We start from the raw sequence: 15,309 nt of genomic DNA, 5'->3' as shown, positions 1-15,309 counted from the left end.
CTAAACGGGCTGATTTGTATCAGATAAGCAGGTCACTGCACTGTTACACACATTACGTCATGAAAAGCGAGTAAATCACTGACAGTGAGAAACGTCCTTGTCAAGGTGTCATTTTGATTTTATTGAAGTGAATTCATACTGAGAACAGAGCAGGAAAACACAAGACAAAATACAAACTGAAAAAGGCAACATGATTTGTCAACATAAATGAAGCCATGTTATGAAAAAAAAAAAAGCACATTTGCTATGAACAGTATTAAAATGAGACAAAAGTTATACGTGTATTACAAGGCCTATCAATCAATAACTTTTTGTGTTATAAGTGATAGGTCTGGAGCAGCCAAAAGAAGTTCACTGCAGGCAGCGAGGACAGTTACCACTCCACTGTCTCCACACTTAAATGACTTCACATGGAGAGCACATTCGTTGGCTTCAGTTTCTCTTAGTGTGAATCAATGTAACAGATATAAACCGTGGCACAAAACACAGACAGGAGCAGCTAGTCTCCTTGATACACCAGACTACAGAAAAAAAATTGGCAAAACCATATTGCTGTGGCTTTAAATGTTTCTATACTTGCTGAATATTAGTTTTAATTTTACAAAAAAAAAAAGGATGCTGCATAGGGGTTCAAAGTGTGTCAGTTTAGCATGAACATGTATGTACAATAAAGAAACTTCCTCATCCTCTGATGAATGTAGGATAACAGATAATCAAAGTTTAAGGAAGAGATGTGCGGTGATCTACAGTTTTTTTTATTTACACAGTATTTCTACTGAACTTTGTGTCATATGTGATCTTGTGTCCGGGGCCTTGAGATTTATCCGCTTATCTGTGTCATCATTTTGTGACTAGAATACAGTATAACAGTCTACTGTACATCAGTGTCACCAGTCCTGTCATATCTGCCAAGCAGCCCCTAACATAACGCACACTGACTTCCTGTCACACACCCGGAAATCAGCACTTTATCCACAATCATGTTGAAATAAAACTTAAGATTTGAACATGTAGGGAGGATACATTACAATGTACTGGAAGCAGTGACAGAAAAACTCGGATGATGAATCTGTTTCGTGCCCCCAACTTAAAGTTTTTTTTTTTGCAGCTGTGAGGTTGGGGGAGGTCGGGGGGTTCAGTGACCGATCGGGCCAGCCAACAGTCAGTCAAGCTTGGAGCAGGTCGTGGTCCTGGTCGTGGCCTTCAGAGCAGGGCTGCTGCATCTGGACAACCACGGTCTCCACGGTGACCTCCTCCTCGCTGTCGCTGCTGTCCAGCTCGTCGTCCTCGTACTCTGAGGACTCCTGGTCTTGCTCTGAGCGCGACGCGCCCGACATGGTTCCGAAGGAGTGGGCGCTTGTGGAGGCCAGCGAGCGCAGCAGCGGGGTGCTCTCGGACACCTCCTCGTTCTCTTCGGGGCTGCTCTCCCCGTCCTCTGAATCGGAGTCAGAGTCACCCTGCGAGGGGACCACCTTCTGCTTGCAAACCGGACACGTCTTCTTAGTTTTGGTCAGCCACGGGTCCACACACTTGCTGTGGTAGGCTGTGAGCAACGAGAAAGAGTTATTGTTTCTTCTTATGTTCAAAAATGCGTTTAATGACCCCATGACTGGAGCTGCATGCATTTCACTCCAGTTTAAGTATGAAAACAGGGTCAAACCGGATATTTGTCATCCACTAAATTTAAAATTTCCATAAAAAAAAGCATACAGGGATAAAATTTCCCTTGAGATGTTATCACTTCATTATTTTTGCCATTATTTGATAGCAGACAGTATAAAGGCAGACAGGAAACTCTCTTGTATGCAGGAGACTCACCATGAGAACACGGCAGGACTCTGAGTTTGTCACCTTCTTCATACTCATCCAGGCAGATGGCGCAAACATCATAGCTGTCTCCTAAAAGACAAACCAACATTTTCTTACTGCTTTAAACACATTTGTGCTTTTTTGAACATTATGCTGTACCATGGCGAATCCTTATTGGCTAGCAAAAGTGCAATATTTTTAGATAACTATTCAGCTCTCACAAAGCAGCCTCATCGCAAGTAAATTATATATATTTTTAAAAATGACCTCTTAAAAACATTTTGACTGCTGCGTGATAATCCACTGTGACCATTCGCTTATGAAAAATAATGCATAAGATGGACCGAGAAGAGTATCCGCATCATGCATTATTTTTTAATAACTGCACGGCTCATCATGGGTTATCTCACACAAACACACTGTAGTTGTAATGAGTAGAAGTGAGAAGAGAAAAGTCTAGAATATGAGTCTGTGTGACGGTTGTTATGTACACAGATGATTAATTTCATGCTTTTATGTCTTCCTGAAGGTCACTGACATCAGGTGGGTCCGTGACGTATCAAGTAGCAGGAACTCCGTCTGATTTCCTTAAATAAATTCTTTGTGTCACATTTCCAAATATGTTCCCTTCACCCACCCGTCCAGTCCTCCACTTCTAAACCGCCAGCGCTGCATTTCCCTCTTAAAGGAGCACTAAAAAGCTCAGGAATTTATCAACGCACTCCCTTTCAAATTCCACAGCGTTCTTCTCCTTTTTCCTTCGCTTCCTCTTCCCTGCCCGGGCTGGGAGGAGGAGGAGGAGGAGGAGGGAGGAGGAGGAGGAGGGAGCAGGCGCAGGGTTGTGAGCCGGTGTGTTTATGTAAGCTCTAAATGAGCATGTTTTCCCCGACTGGGCTCTGTGTGTCCGTGCCAGGGCTGCATGTGACCGTATAAGGATGGGGAGTCACATCGACCAGGGCCCTCCTCCTCCTCCTCCTCCTCCTCCTCCTCCTCCTCCTCCCTCTTCCTTTTCTCTCTGAGCGTCAGCAACTTCAACTCAAGGCAATGTTTTCTACTTAGCTCCCTTTTCCTTTTTCACACTTTCGGTTTAGTTTTTTTTTTCCCCTTTCCCAAACAGCACTGTCACTGTGAATCCCATCTGTCTTTACCCAACAATCTTCTCTTGACATTAGTCCAGAGCAGACTCCATCTTTTCCTCCTTTTTTTTTTTTTTTTTTTTTTTTTTCTCACTCTCCCAGGGCCAGTGCTGGACATTCGGGGTGAGGGAGAGGGAAAGTTTATGCAGGCATGGATCCAGTGTACACTCAGGAAATGCTGAACTGTGGCACTAAAGGAGCTATTCTGAGTGAAGCCGAGCGAAAAGGTCGAGTGACTTGCTGAACTCAAAGATGGCTCTGGGGAGAAAATTATACTTGGTATCGTAGGAAAAGTTCCAACATGTACGCTTTTACAACACCTTGTAGGATACAAGGTTTATTGCAACAAACTAGTTTTGGCCACCATTCCTATTGGCAAGAATAACATTGTCACACACACACAAAAAAAACAGAAGTCCAACAGGGCACAAAACATGAACAGTCAGACCATCATTCAGGTTTTAAACAAACTTATTTGGAAGAGAAAACAGACGTGAATGTTGAAATTATTACCTAAACTGTCTGTTACAGTTTACAGACCAACGTCTTGATACTTCAAGTGTGCTAATTTCTCAATCTGATAGTCTGCTTAAATTTCTTCTCCGTCGGACTGCGTCGCATCAATGTTGCCGTGTTCCCAGATCTAAACAACTCCTTTGGAAGGTACAAAGTTATCATAATTGATAGAAATGGTGATCAGAAGCTACACAAAAGACGCAAGTTGTAATAAAGCAGAAAGCCTTTAACTTTCTGTTATCTTACATTGAGTGTTAAATGTCTTCTTTTTTAAATTGCATTGGTATTTAATGTAATCTGTGCACACAGACTGCATAGTGTCACATCTTACGCTAGTCAGTTTATACTGTAATACAAAGCACGTCGTCATTCCTCCGCACCAACGTCACCAAGACAAAGCGTGTGTACTTTCACTGAACCTGGTGAACAATGTGTCTGATAAAACTCAATGGATTTTTTTAGTTAAATACAATTCAAAAGACGTGGGCACAATAACTAACCAACGTGCCCTGTTGACTGTAAAGCCTGAAACTGACTCCCAACACGCCAGTCAGTTCTGTCCTTTGAGAAACACGCGGCCCAGCGGCCCCGCAGCAGAACATAACTCACAGTCTGGTCCGCTCATCCCTTGTCACGGAGCGAATTACACCGCTCCCGCTGATCAAAGAACCCGCTGTGGACATTACTCACTCCTCATTTCTAGAGTCTCTTACCACAGATCAGCTTAGTAATGTCATTACAGTGACCCGCACATGTGAGCTGAGATTCCCTTTGATAAAGTCTCCGAAGGTACAGGACACATGTCAAGAGAGGCATGTCTCATAAAAAAGGAAGTTAAGATCCTTCTCCTATCTTAATATGTGTGTGTGTTGAGTCAGCTTCAAAGTAGTTGGAAAAATGTGTTTTTCATGGCAAAGATGAAAACATGTTGTTCATGTTTTGGCAATGTGTATACTTTTTAGATGCTGGGAATCCCTTACATTTATGTTTTGGGGCCAGTAGCACATCTTAAAAGGAGTTTAGGAGCATGTGCAGCTCTTCTCCCCTCTATTTTTCATGAATCCGCTCGCCTGCCAGCATTCCCAGCTCTCAGAGGAACCACGCTGTCCTACTGAACTTCAGATGAGCAGTGAATGTGTGTAGCAGAGCGAGCGAATGAAAGAGAGGGTGACAGAAAAGGGGGGTGAAAAAAAAAAAAAAAAAAAAAGGCTTCTGCACAGTTCGTCATAGCTTGAGCCAACCAGACAAGGGCAACTGGCACTGAGGCCAGTGAACTAAGAGACAGAGAGAGCTCCTCTGTCCTGACATCAACATGCCTCACACACCGACGGCTGAGACACTGCAGCTGCTCTGTTCAGAGTGTGTGTGTGTGTGTGTGTGTGTGTTCCTCGCCAATGGCTTGGAAGCGGAAAGCCGAGGGGAAGGGTGGAGTGACTCATCATACGTAGGGAGGGATCAGACTAGAGGTCAGGGGTCAGAAAGAGAGTCCAGCCTTTTTCTCTATAAGAAGGGACAACAGCCATGAGGAGGAGGAAAAAAAAAATCCCTCTCATTTCCTCTGCTAGTTTGCTGTGTGTGTGTGTGTGTGTGTGTGTGTGTGTGTGTGTGTGTGTGTGTGTGTGTGTGTGTGTGTGTTCACAATGTCTGGCTGCTGGTGAAACTCACCACCCAGAGGGCCAAACCCCACTGTCAAACGTCAGCCTATGTAAGTATAGATGACGCAAGTTTCTGCAATAAAACCAGAGCGTAAGTCAAGTTAATGGCGGAGTGGCGCTGTACGCTGACAGCAGTGGCAGCTGCTATTACATAATCCTGTATATTGACACAGATCTTACGTTGTACGCTGCTGCTCAGACTGGTATTGTGCGGCAATTACACGGGCATCGTGGTTTTCATTGTGCACCATTCCACACAGACCCTTTTGTATTATTCATTACAGTCTGTGGACTCCCATGCTCACACACTCACGTATGACACTATCTAACGCCTGCCATCGCCATCTGCGCCCAAAATTTACACCTTTATTTACAGAGAATAAAGTAATTATTAAACCTTATACAAATCAAATACATGCTCAATAACAGTAGAAAATAAAATCTGTGAAAAGAATGTGTAAACTCAACAAAAGCTTTTCTAACAACGTGTTTGCAGAGGTGATAGAGGCCTGATTCTGCCAGTCTAAGCTCCTCTGCCAGAGAAGGTAGATGGTGGGCAGATACACTCATCAGCAGGAAGGCATCCTGCCAGCACAGCAGCAGGCGAGGCTGTGGCTGATCAGCTGGTTAACGTCTTCCTGAAATGATTTCACTCGCCTCGGAAAAGAAATCGCACCGTGTTGCAATTACAATTACTCTCCCTCGCTGACGAATGCAGTACAGAGGCATTAGGAGCACAGACCCTAGAAAAACACACATGTAGTGTCTGTGATGCCACCTATTTTATTAATGATTGGTGGTTTTGAATTGCTTGGATTTTCTTCATGGCCATGTTGGCTGTTACTGCAGCCAGAGAGTTCAAAATTTGGACAAAGATGGAGGCTGAAGTAACCGCTATAACTCTTGTCAATCAAGCAAACACAAGACACATCACACTTCCCTGAGAGCCTTAATTTTTTCAGCTACATCAATTCTTGGAAGCTTCATCTAACGGCCATTGTGAGAACTGCAGGTGCAGATAAGTCCTGGAAAATCCATTCATAGGCAGACTCTTACAAATGAATGTATGAATGTAGTAAATTGACTTACTTATTAACTTTTTTTTTTGCTGGATGAAACAACATCACTAACGGAGCTCTAGATCTTTGCCGTAGACTTTGAACGTGTGGAAGGTTTCACGGACTGCAGCTTTAAAAGCAACACTAACACAGCGTCACAGTGTTCCCGTTCACTCTGGCTGCGTCTGTTCAAAGCCGCCTGGGTCCGAGCTCAGCATTATCCGTTGTAGCTGAGGCCAAGGGCGCCATTAGGCATCCTTCCCACTCTGTGCCACGCGCACACACACACACACAAGCACAAGCACACTGAACCCAAAGTTCAGGCACGCTGCCTGAAAACTTCAGGATGGGAATTGGAACAGCGATGAGTCTTGAGCGTCACAGTGTCTTGTTTGGCACTGAGCTGCCCACAAAGCAATGCTACAGCTAAAAATTCCTAATGAGTCATAACACGGGGCTTATGGAAAAAAAAACAAAAAAAACACAATCAGCTGTAAACAATGAACACTGGTGGTCTGATGAGCTACAGCAACAGCAGCTTTGTAATTCTAGGTCATCATTGTTTCTCTACATACAGATGTACAGTAAGCCTGTGGTGTTATTTTGTTGCCACAAGGCCACGCCAGTCTGTGCTTCATCGAACGGTGGCGGATTTCATTCAATTATCTCAACCGCACATGCTTTTCATACCCTGACCCTTCACAGTATCCCTTCATAATTAGTCCCTGTACCAAACCTCAGAGCCACAAATCCATTTCATCCATAAAGACCTTATCAGTTATTAATAAATTGGTGATTAATCCTTAATGAAGCTTTCAGAAAGCAGAGAGAGTGTGTATTCTTTAGGTTTTAAGCTATTTGTTTATGGAGAAAACATATCCATAATCACTATTTTATGGTCCTATGTTGCCTGAAACTGGAGAACATGACAGCCATCATGATTTCAACTGATGTCACTGAATATGAACATTTTTGAACGATGATTTTTGAATATTGAATAAATCCAGGCCAAATCTAACCCAGAACACTCCCGATGTATAAAAATGTGTATCTGCTGCACAATATTTTTAAAAAAAAGTTGAAATATTTCCATATTTGAATATTCTGGGTCACACTCCCAAATTTAAAAATGGGTCAAACTTGACCTGAACAGTATAAAAGGGTTTTTTTTAAAATATCAAAATAGAAGCAGCACAACCAGGGATATCTGTCTCTTTTTTTCCCCCCCACATGTTCTTTCTTCCTTGTCAAAACCTGGCATTACCTACAATGCAACAGTTCAGTCATAGATTAAGGTGTGTTATGCTAGTAGTGGGTATTGTAGCCTCTCTTGTGCATACCTACCACCTCCTAACAATGGAACCTATGGTTATTTACTTAAAATTGATATTTTTCTAGAACATCAGCCATTATCCAGTTTTCTATCTGATTTATATGACATTGCATTGATTAAAAATGTTTGTTTGTTGGGTGTAGAGAAGCCTTTCCTGTTAGTGGAGGTCTTACCTGAAGTAAATACTACCTAACAACAAAGCCCATCAGACAACAGAGGCACTGTTACACCACTCTCAGGACCTCTTGTTACAGCCCTCCCATTCTCAAGCCCGGGCACTCGGTTTCTTGCCAAGCTAGCATTGCCTCAGAGTGCAGGGCTTAAAAGGTGATTAGGTAGAGATTTGGTGTCCCCTTCCTGTGTCGCCAAAACTCTGACTCAGCTGACAGGAGCGCAGACGCCGCCCCGAAGGCAGTTTCCTGGACATCTGAACTCCCTGTAGCGGCCAAGGTCGACTGTAGCGGTGCATGTGGAAACCCTGAGTCAGAGTGGGTGCTGCTTGCAGATGCAGCCACAGAGCCTGACGTGACAAAAACAGCTATATGAGCAACACACGCTGCTTTTAGCTTGTGAGTTGCACGTGCGTCTGTTACTGCCAGGCAGGGAGGAGCAGCTTGGCTCATAACCCCTTCAATTAGCAGCTTTGCGAGGGGGCTACTTATTATGCACCACCCGCACTCTATAAAGCTCCCCCTGCACAGCTGATGGCAGTCGGGGGGCTTTCCAGTCTGCGAAATACAGCTGCCGGAGGAAACACAGCCGACATAAAAAGTCTAAATAAACAGACAAAACTTGACCATAGCACACAGTGGATTTGCAATGCAAAACAACGCTATAGCCAGTCTGACCCTTTGTACCCACAGACAGAGGAGGGAAGCCAGAGGTGGAACTTTAACAAGCTTTAAGTTTTAGTCAAATGTACAAATCCGCACCGTACATCTACTCAACAGGTTTCAGAATACACTTAACTTTCAACCCGGTCTGGCTTCTAGCATGACTGAGACTCCATTCTAAACCATCAGTCATGTGTCCAGTCTCAACGGAGAGGAGCTCTAATCTGCCAGGGAGAGCTTTTGTGGAAAAAAAAAAAAATCAAGTCCATATTAATCCGATTAGCTCCAAGGTGCAGAGCTGCGGGAAGGAATGATGTGTTGTAATGCATTGATGACATCTTATCTTCTGGGTTGAATCATGTGAGAAAGAGCAGCAGAGGTAGAGAAGTCAACAGCATCTCTACAGACTCTAAGTTTACAGGTTAGAGTCAGGATCAATTTGACCACTGAAATTAGTGAACAGACCCTACATTTGCAGTCAGATGAGGTGTTTGTTTCTGCTTCCGTACCTTTTTTGTACTTGTGGATGGGAAGTTTCTTTAACTGATCTTTGCGCAGGCGGCTCCTCCGAGCCCGATGTCGGTCTTGGACAAACTTTGTGATCTAAGCAGAGCAGGAAAAAAAAACGAAACCAGTCAAAATCTTTTCAAGTCAGTATGTAAAACATGCATATCTTTCTTGTCTAGGAATTCAAAAACTATAACTAGGATTTCTGTCTGCCAAGCAAACACTGTTACATTAGGAAAAGTACAATGTTTCAAGCCTGAACTGTATACCAATGACGAAGGGCCCGTCTGAGCCTGAGACTACTTTTCCTAATATAAAGAGGAAATTTTAAAAGGAGTGGTTAACAGTGTAGAGAGTCCTTGGGGGGCAAAAATCCTTAAGAATATCCGACTATTTTTTTCTCCATAGGCACTTTCTACTTTGCCTCTCAGCTTACAGAACTATAAATAGTTCCCACAGAGAAAGAGAAGTACTCTGTACTTTGTGTTAAAATGGAGATAAAATGGTTCCTACCATGAAAACAACAATGAGGATGAGGCAGATTCCCACAATGATGAGGAAGGGGATCAAGTAGTATTCCAGTGGCAGGCTGAAGTCTGGCATGAGGACCACATGTCCCCTAGAAAAAGAACCATTGTCAGGTGTTGGTAGATGTTACAAACAGTGACCTACACAGAGGCTGTATTATAACAGCATTTCCTGGAGACTTGTTGTGGCTGCAACAATGTAGAGATTAATTTTAGTGTTGTTTATGTTAAAAAAAAACTGCAGTGTGACACAGAAAGGGCCCTCTGTCAACATGATGACACTACCCACTGTTAGGTAATGGGTTATGGGACTCATAGAACTCCCTTTTGCAGTATGACTCCACTCACATTTGTGATCACATTGACAAAACTCTGCCAATACCATGTTTGGTGTTCATTCCTCTGCAAAGGACTTGGAAATAACCCTCATGTATTTGGATGGTATCTGACAACCACCACCCATATATACACACACACACACACACACACACACACACACACCAGCTGATATAAAAGTGGAGAAATGGGACTTTGATGCTGTGACTCTGGGCTCCTCTGACAGTCTTGAGACATTTCATTACCAGATTATCACCTCAGGAGCACAGCACAGAAAGTGACAACAGATCACAAGACAAATCCTCTGCTTTGATACATTACAGTGCACTGCAAGCTTTATTTAACAATATTAGATCATATGGAAGAGCCAGAAAGCAAATAATAGCCTATGGACAGTTTTTTAAGGGGAAGTTGCTGAATAAAAGCAGCCATATCTTCATGTTACACTGAAGCAGCTGTTAGGAGTGCTGTGAGAAGAGTACAAACCCTGCTGCTATTTATACTGATGAGCAGAAAAATGAGATTTGGGTGTACACTTACCCCTTGTCATACGTGTAGTCTTCTTTCAGAGAGTTGGCAGTCTCCTCGCTCACAAACACAGAGGGAATATCTATCTGCTTCATAACATCCACTGAAAGGGAAAGAAAAAAAACAACTATTAATATATCATGTGACTGTAAATCAATGCCCACTGAACAAGCTTGAAACGCAACGTTTCAACTCAACAGTAAAAAAAAAATGATACAATTTCTTTATAGAACACCAAGAAATAGTTATTTAAATGTCTCTAGATTCAACTCGAGTTGACTTTCTAGCTTTCTTTGGACCTTTCAATCGCATTTCATGGTCTTAATGAGCTGATGGAGTTTGCACAATTCATCTTTCAGTTGTTCAACTGAGCAAACTCCATCCGCTGATGAAGACCATGAGATGCAGTTGAAAGCTTGGAACTTGAGTTTGTCAAACATTTGGCGATATCAAAGGGTTTTATGTGGAGCCCAAATACTTTATTTAAGTCTTAAGTTGTTAAGTTTTAGCCTAAATGTGCAACAAACTTCCATAAATTGTATTTCTCTGCTTGTAGACGTTCATTATGTTGCATTTGTTTGTGCATACAAAAAGTGACAGAAGTAATTGCGTGAAGAACAAAAAGAGGGCTTGAGAGAGAAGTTCAAACTCCTCTTAAAAACACAAACCAGGGCATGAAGTCTCCTGGATAATTCAAGACTCTGGAAGTGAGAACAGGGGACAAATGCTATCATATGGAGTAAGTGGGCTACAACAGGGACAATATGGGTTCACAGTCAGTGCGGGCTCTGCTGCTGCAGGGCATCACATCCTTCCTCAAGAACATCTTGAGACTTGATATGGACTCCAAACTATAAAAACTGCCTAGTTTTTCCTCAGGGTCGGGGATAAAGAGAAGGCGCATCCTCTGTCATGAACAGGCAGCTGTGTAAGATGCTAAATGCTTATGTGTTGGTGAACAGAGAGAAGAGGAGGAGGCGGTAACTTACGATCGTTGGATCCCATGCTGATTAAGTCATCGGAGTCCACATTGTGAACAATGGCTGCCTTGTACCCGGCTTTCTGGGCATTGAGGACCTGCGAGGAGATAAAACATTTACACCCTGATTGTCAAATAGGTGAAAACATCTGATGATTTTTAAAAGGTTACAATCAGCTGCTACAATAGGACTAAAGACTGTCCTGAGTGCAGGTGGTGTGTGTGATAACAGGGGTGGTGTGTCAGATAATTTGACCAAATCTGATTTCCACAATCTGACACAGCAGCATCAAACCACATTAACCGTGACAGAAATAGAAACCAGTTGTGGTTCAGAACAAGAGCTTTCTCTGATTCTACTTAAAGGCTTTTAGCTCACTGAGCCAATGCCTTATACATGTACAATCTGCAGGGTACAATGTGTTGACTAACATGAGCCTTACACATGTACCACTTCCACTTTCAGGATGCTGTCTACCGCTGATATGAACTAATTTATGAGCTGGCTTTGCAAACTACCTTCCCATGAGGACAATAAATGTTTGAGTATTCTGTTTTTACAGCGTCATAATTACAACCGCAGTCAGGGAGCGCTGATAGAAGAGAGAACAGAAAAAGGAACACTGTGACTCCACGGTAGCATTCGACATCTCTGCCAACAACATATTTGTGACTCGTTTCCAATTAAGTGTTTGCAAGAGACAAGATGTTTGCATCTTATCTCCCGGAACGGCACACTCCTCCATCATAAACACACTGACTGTGGCTGTTGCAGAAGATCCAAAACAAGAAGTATGTGATAGGACGGGCAACAGGAAGTATGGAAAGTTGAGAAAGTTCATCTCACATGACTCTCTGGTATGCTCTTTATCAGACATTTGATCTAACATGCTATTAGTGAGACGTTTTCCTATTAAAACATTGGGAGCAAGACTGTACAAACTCATATTTTATGACCAGCATCTGTTCTTATTTAGATGTGCTTCTATTTCCTTTTTTTTTTTTTTTACAAAGGTCACAGGTTTTGATCTCCACAGAAGTCTTGTGCCCTTGCACACATGACTGAGGCCAGACCTGCTCATTCAAGACAAGTTGTGACTATCAGATGAGAATGATTAAAGTCAAAATCCCCCCCTAATTCACCACTCCACCACCCACAAAAACACAGAGCTGAAAACTATTATCACCCCCTGTATTGATTGACAGTTCTTTTTTTAGCACAAGGACAACAGACGCTGAACAACTAAATATAAATCACTAATATTTGTCATTTAAATTATGATACGCAAAGAAATCATTATTCCTCAAACTTTTTGATTATAAAGTTAATATGAATGTACTCCGTATTGTAAAAACGTCAAGGTACAATCCATATTTAATCTGGTAAAACAGACTTCTAGAACTAAAGCAATTAGTTGAGTAATTGATTATTCAATTTTGCCTACAAATCAATTCATGTTTCAGTCATTTTCAAGGAAAAATACCTGGTTCTGGCTTATTAAATATGGAGATTTGATGCTTTTCTTCGTCTTCTATAATAGGAAACCAAACATGTTTGGGTTTTGGATAGTATATTGGAGTAATTTGGACACATCAGATTAGGCTCTGGGAAATTATAATGAGCAAACAATGAATTGAGAAAATAATCCAAAGATTAATTGATAATGCTACTTATGGTTAGCTACGCCCCGACACATTTCTAGCTAGATATTATTTCCCTTTGTGGGAGCAATGTTGTTTTGGACTCTGGCTCATACTTCACTGCGCTTATGTGTTTGCAGCTTTCTCATGATCAGGACTGGCTATGATAGTACTCACTATTCCAGTTTGTCGAGTCGTGCACATGTTTTTGCACGCTTGTGTGTGCGGTCAAGTGTGTTTAAACTATTGCATAAACATACCACCATGTCTGCACTATCATTAATCATAGAGGTGTACCCTCCTACCTCTTCAGAAAAAAGGTTAAGCCTTTCACTGCAGCATAAAAACAGATGCTACAGCTCGCACCAGCGCACAACCTGTTTACCATGCGTTTGTGCACCAGTGCAGCATTTATCCTCTAAAAGGCTATTTATTTTTATTTTTACCGCCTGTATATCCAAATTCTCAAAATGTTGTGGGCCTCAGTTACTCTTGACAAACATTGTCAAATGTCACTATCTAACTTGAAGTGTCTGTGATTTTAGGTCGACTTAAAACGCTCTGGGTTTCCTCTCTGCTGGTAGCCTGAAAAAACATAGTTAGAATGTTGCATAACTATCAATTTTTGCAAGAAAGCTGTAATTGTGATGACATAAATGCACTGAGACAGCAATCTGTGTCAAAAATGAACAAACTCAACAAATTCTACTTCTTATTCTATGTATTTGTGGCTGCTTCAATGACAATAATGCTTTGATTTTTAGGTGTTCAAAGCTAAATAAAGTAACACAAACCCACCATTTGAATAAATGGAAGATAAGTTACCTAAACCCTGAAAATCACCTGTAATTCTGTGAATGTGGATCAACTGACAAAGTTTCAAGGACTAGTGCAGTTGGCTAAAGTTACTGTGACTATTTTCGCTTCAACCTGTAATTCCACAGAAGATTGTGCTTTTAACAGAAGACATTAAAAAAGTATTTAAACCGGAATCTTCTCAGCAAGCACAAGGCCGTGTGCGCTGCATTGTGGTTGCAGAGGAAACTGATGTAATAAGGATCTTCCATCTGTGAGGCTGTTTTTGTGGCTCTGACACAGTGTTGCAGCTACAGTATCCTGTATTGCTATTGTTGTGGCTGATCGCTTACAACAGATGTTGTGGAGGAAATAGGATGTGACAATGTAATCCTGGAATGAATCATTATGTGTTCTTACACAGATGAAGATGAAATTGGAATGGTGAACGTTTCCTCTGAAATTGAGAGGAAAAAAAACGCTTTGCATCAAATCACGTAAATGTCACTCAAAATCCTGTGAGAAAATAACAGGAGGTGGAGACAGTGACCCCGTTGTCTTGCCTTTGTATTTGTCTAGATGTACTGACACTGGTCGAGAAAAACAAAAATAACCCTATTGTATAGAATTAATAAATTTTATCTGTTGTGTCATCCAGAGAACAATATTGTTCCTTTAATACAACACAGTTGAGTTAAATGAAACTAGAAGTCTTCCCCAAAACCTTTAAAAAATAAAGATAAGGGATAATTTGATAGGGCCACTTTGTATCACTTTATTATTCAGTCTAACAACGTGTGGGGGTTGCTTTGTCCTAATCAGTAAGTTGCGAGTGGTATTTCCAACGCAATGTTATTTTTAATCACCGGGAGCTGCGTTGGCGGTTGCTAGGAGCAACTTAACTTAAAGTTTGTCAAGTCAATCAAAGAAACATCCCAATTTAAGAGTTGTTCTGGAAGTCGACTCACAACAACCTCATCCACACTTCACTGGCCAATGTTTGTGTCATTATATTTCTGGCTCTTTGTAAGATGACATTCGTGTTGTCAAACCAGAATATAAAGCTCTTACTGGTGCTGCTGTTTCTCCAGCTGTCAGTGAGCAAAACACTGAACATCGCATATTTAAAATATTTAACATAGCGAGACGATCCAAGGGTGTTTTCGTTCCTTTAAGTCATGCTGATGTCATTTATTAGACAGAGCATGTGCCACACCTCTGGTGGTGAATTAACAGCTGACCCGAAGCCAGACGGTGAAAGCCAGACAGTGCTTTGCAGCTGTGCTGTGTAAATATTGTTTTATAGTTTGGGTCAAAATCTGAAAGACATGAAAGTCATCTGCTCTGTTAAATAATAGAAAAGAGTGTCGCTCACACTGACCTGAGCAATAAGTGGTTGTGTGAGTGCAGTGTGTTGGCCCTGCAGCTCGGACAGGCCTCTTTATATGAGCATTGTACTCCAAGGAAATCCATTTAGACCTGTGAGGGGTGAACAGTGTGTGTGTGTGTGTGTGTGTGTGTGTGTATTGAGGCCTGCATGGACGCTAAAACAGAACAGCACTGTCTTTTGTCTGTCTCTTGTCATTGTAATTTTATGCACAGGCATACGTGAAGCAGCGTGTACAGCAGCCGAAGCATTGTGATCCCATGTGTTTG

The 15,309-nt window shown here is 42.0% G+C and overlaps 1 protein-coding gene across 1 annotated transcript in view; it reads right to left on the bottom strand.

Moving 5' to 3' along the window:
* Nucleotides 1-94: 94 nt before the first annotated feature.
* Nucleotides 95-15,309, bottom strand: part of rnf13 (ring finger protein 13) — a 43,260-nt gene continuing 28,045 nt past the window's right edge. Inside the window, exons 5-10 of the mRNA XM_042416077.1 lie at nucleotides 11,228-11,315; nucleotides 10,251-10,341; nucleotides 9,361-9,466; nucleotides 8,850-8,943; nucleotides 1,819-1,899; nucleotides 95-1,543 (exon numbers count right to left, since the gene is read on the bottom strand). Coding sequence (XP_042272011.1) covers nucleotides 1,167-1,543; nucleotides 1,819-1,899; nucleotides 8,850-8,943; nucleotides 9,361-9,466; nucleotides 10,251-10,341; nucleotides 11,228-11,315 — 837 coding nt within the window. The 3' untranslated portion in view covers nucleotides 95-1,166. The remainder of the gene's footprint in view (nucleotides 1,544-1,818; nucleotides 1,900-8,849; nucleotides 8,944-9,360; nucleotides 9,467-10,250; nucleotides 10,342-11,227; nucleotides 11,316-15,309) is intronic.

Source organism: Thunnus maccoyii, chromosome 7, assembly GCF_910596095.1.
Source record: "Thunnus maccoyii chromosome 7, fThuMac1.1, whole genome shotgun sequence".
NCBI lineage: Eukaryota > Metazoa > Chordata > Actinopteri > Scombriformes > Scombridae > Thunnus > Thunnus maccoyii.
This window is presented reverse-complemented; position numbering and strand designations above follow the sequence as displayed.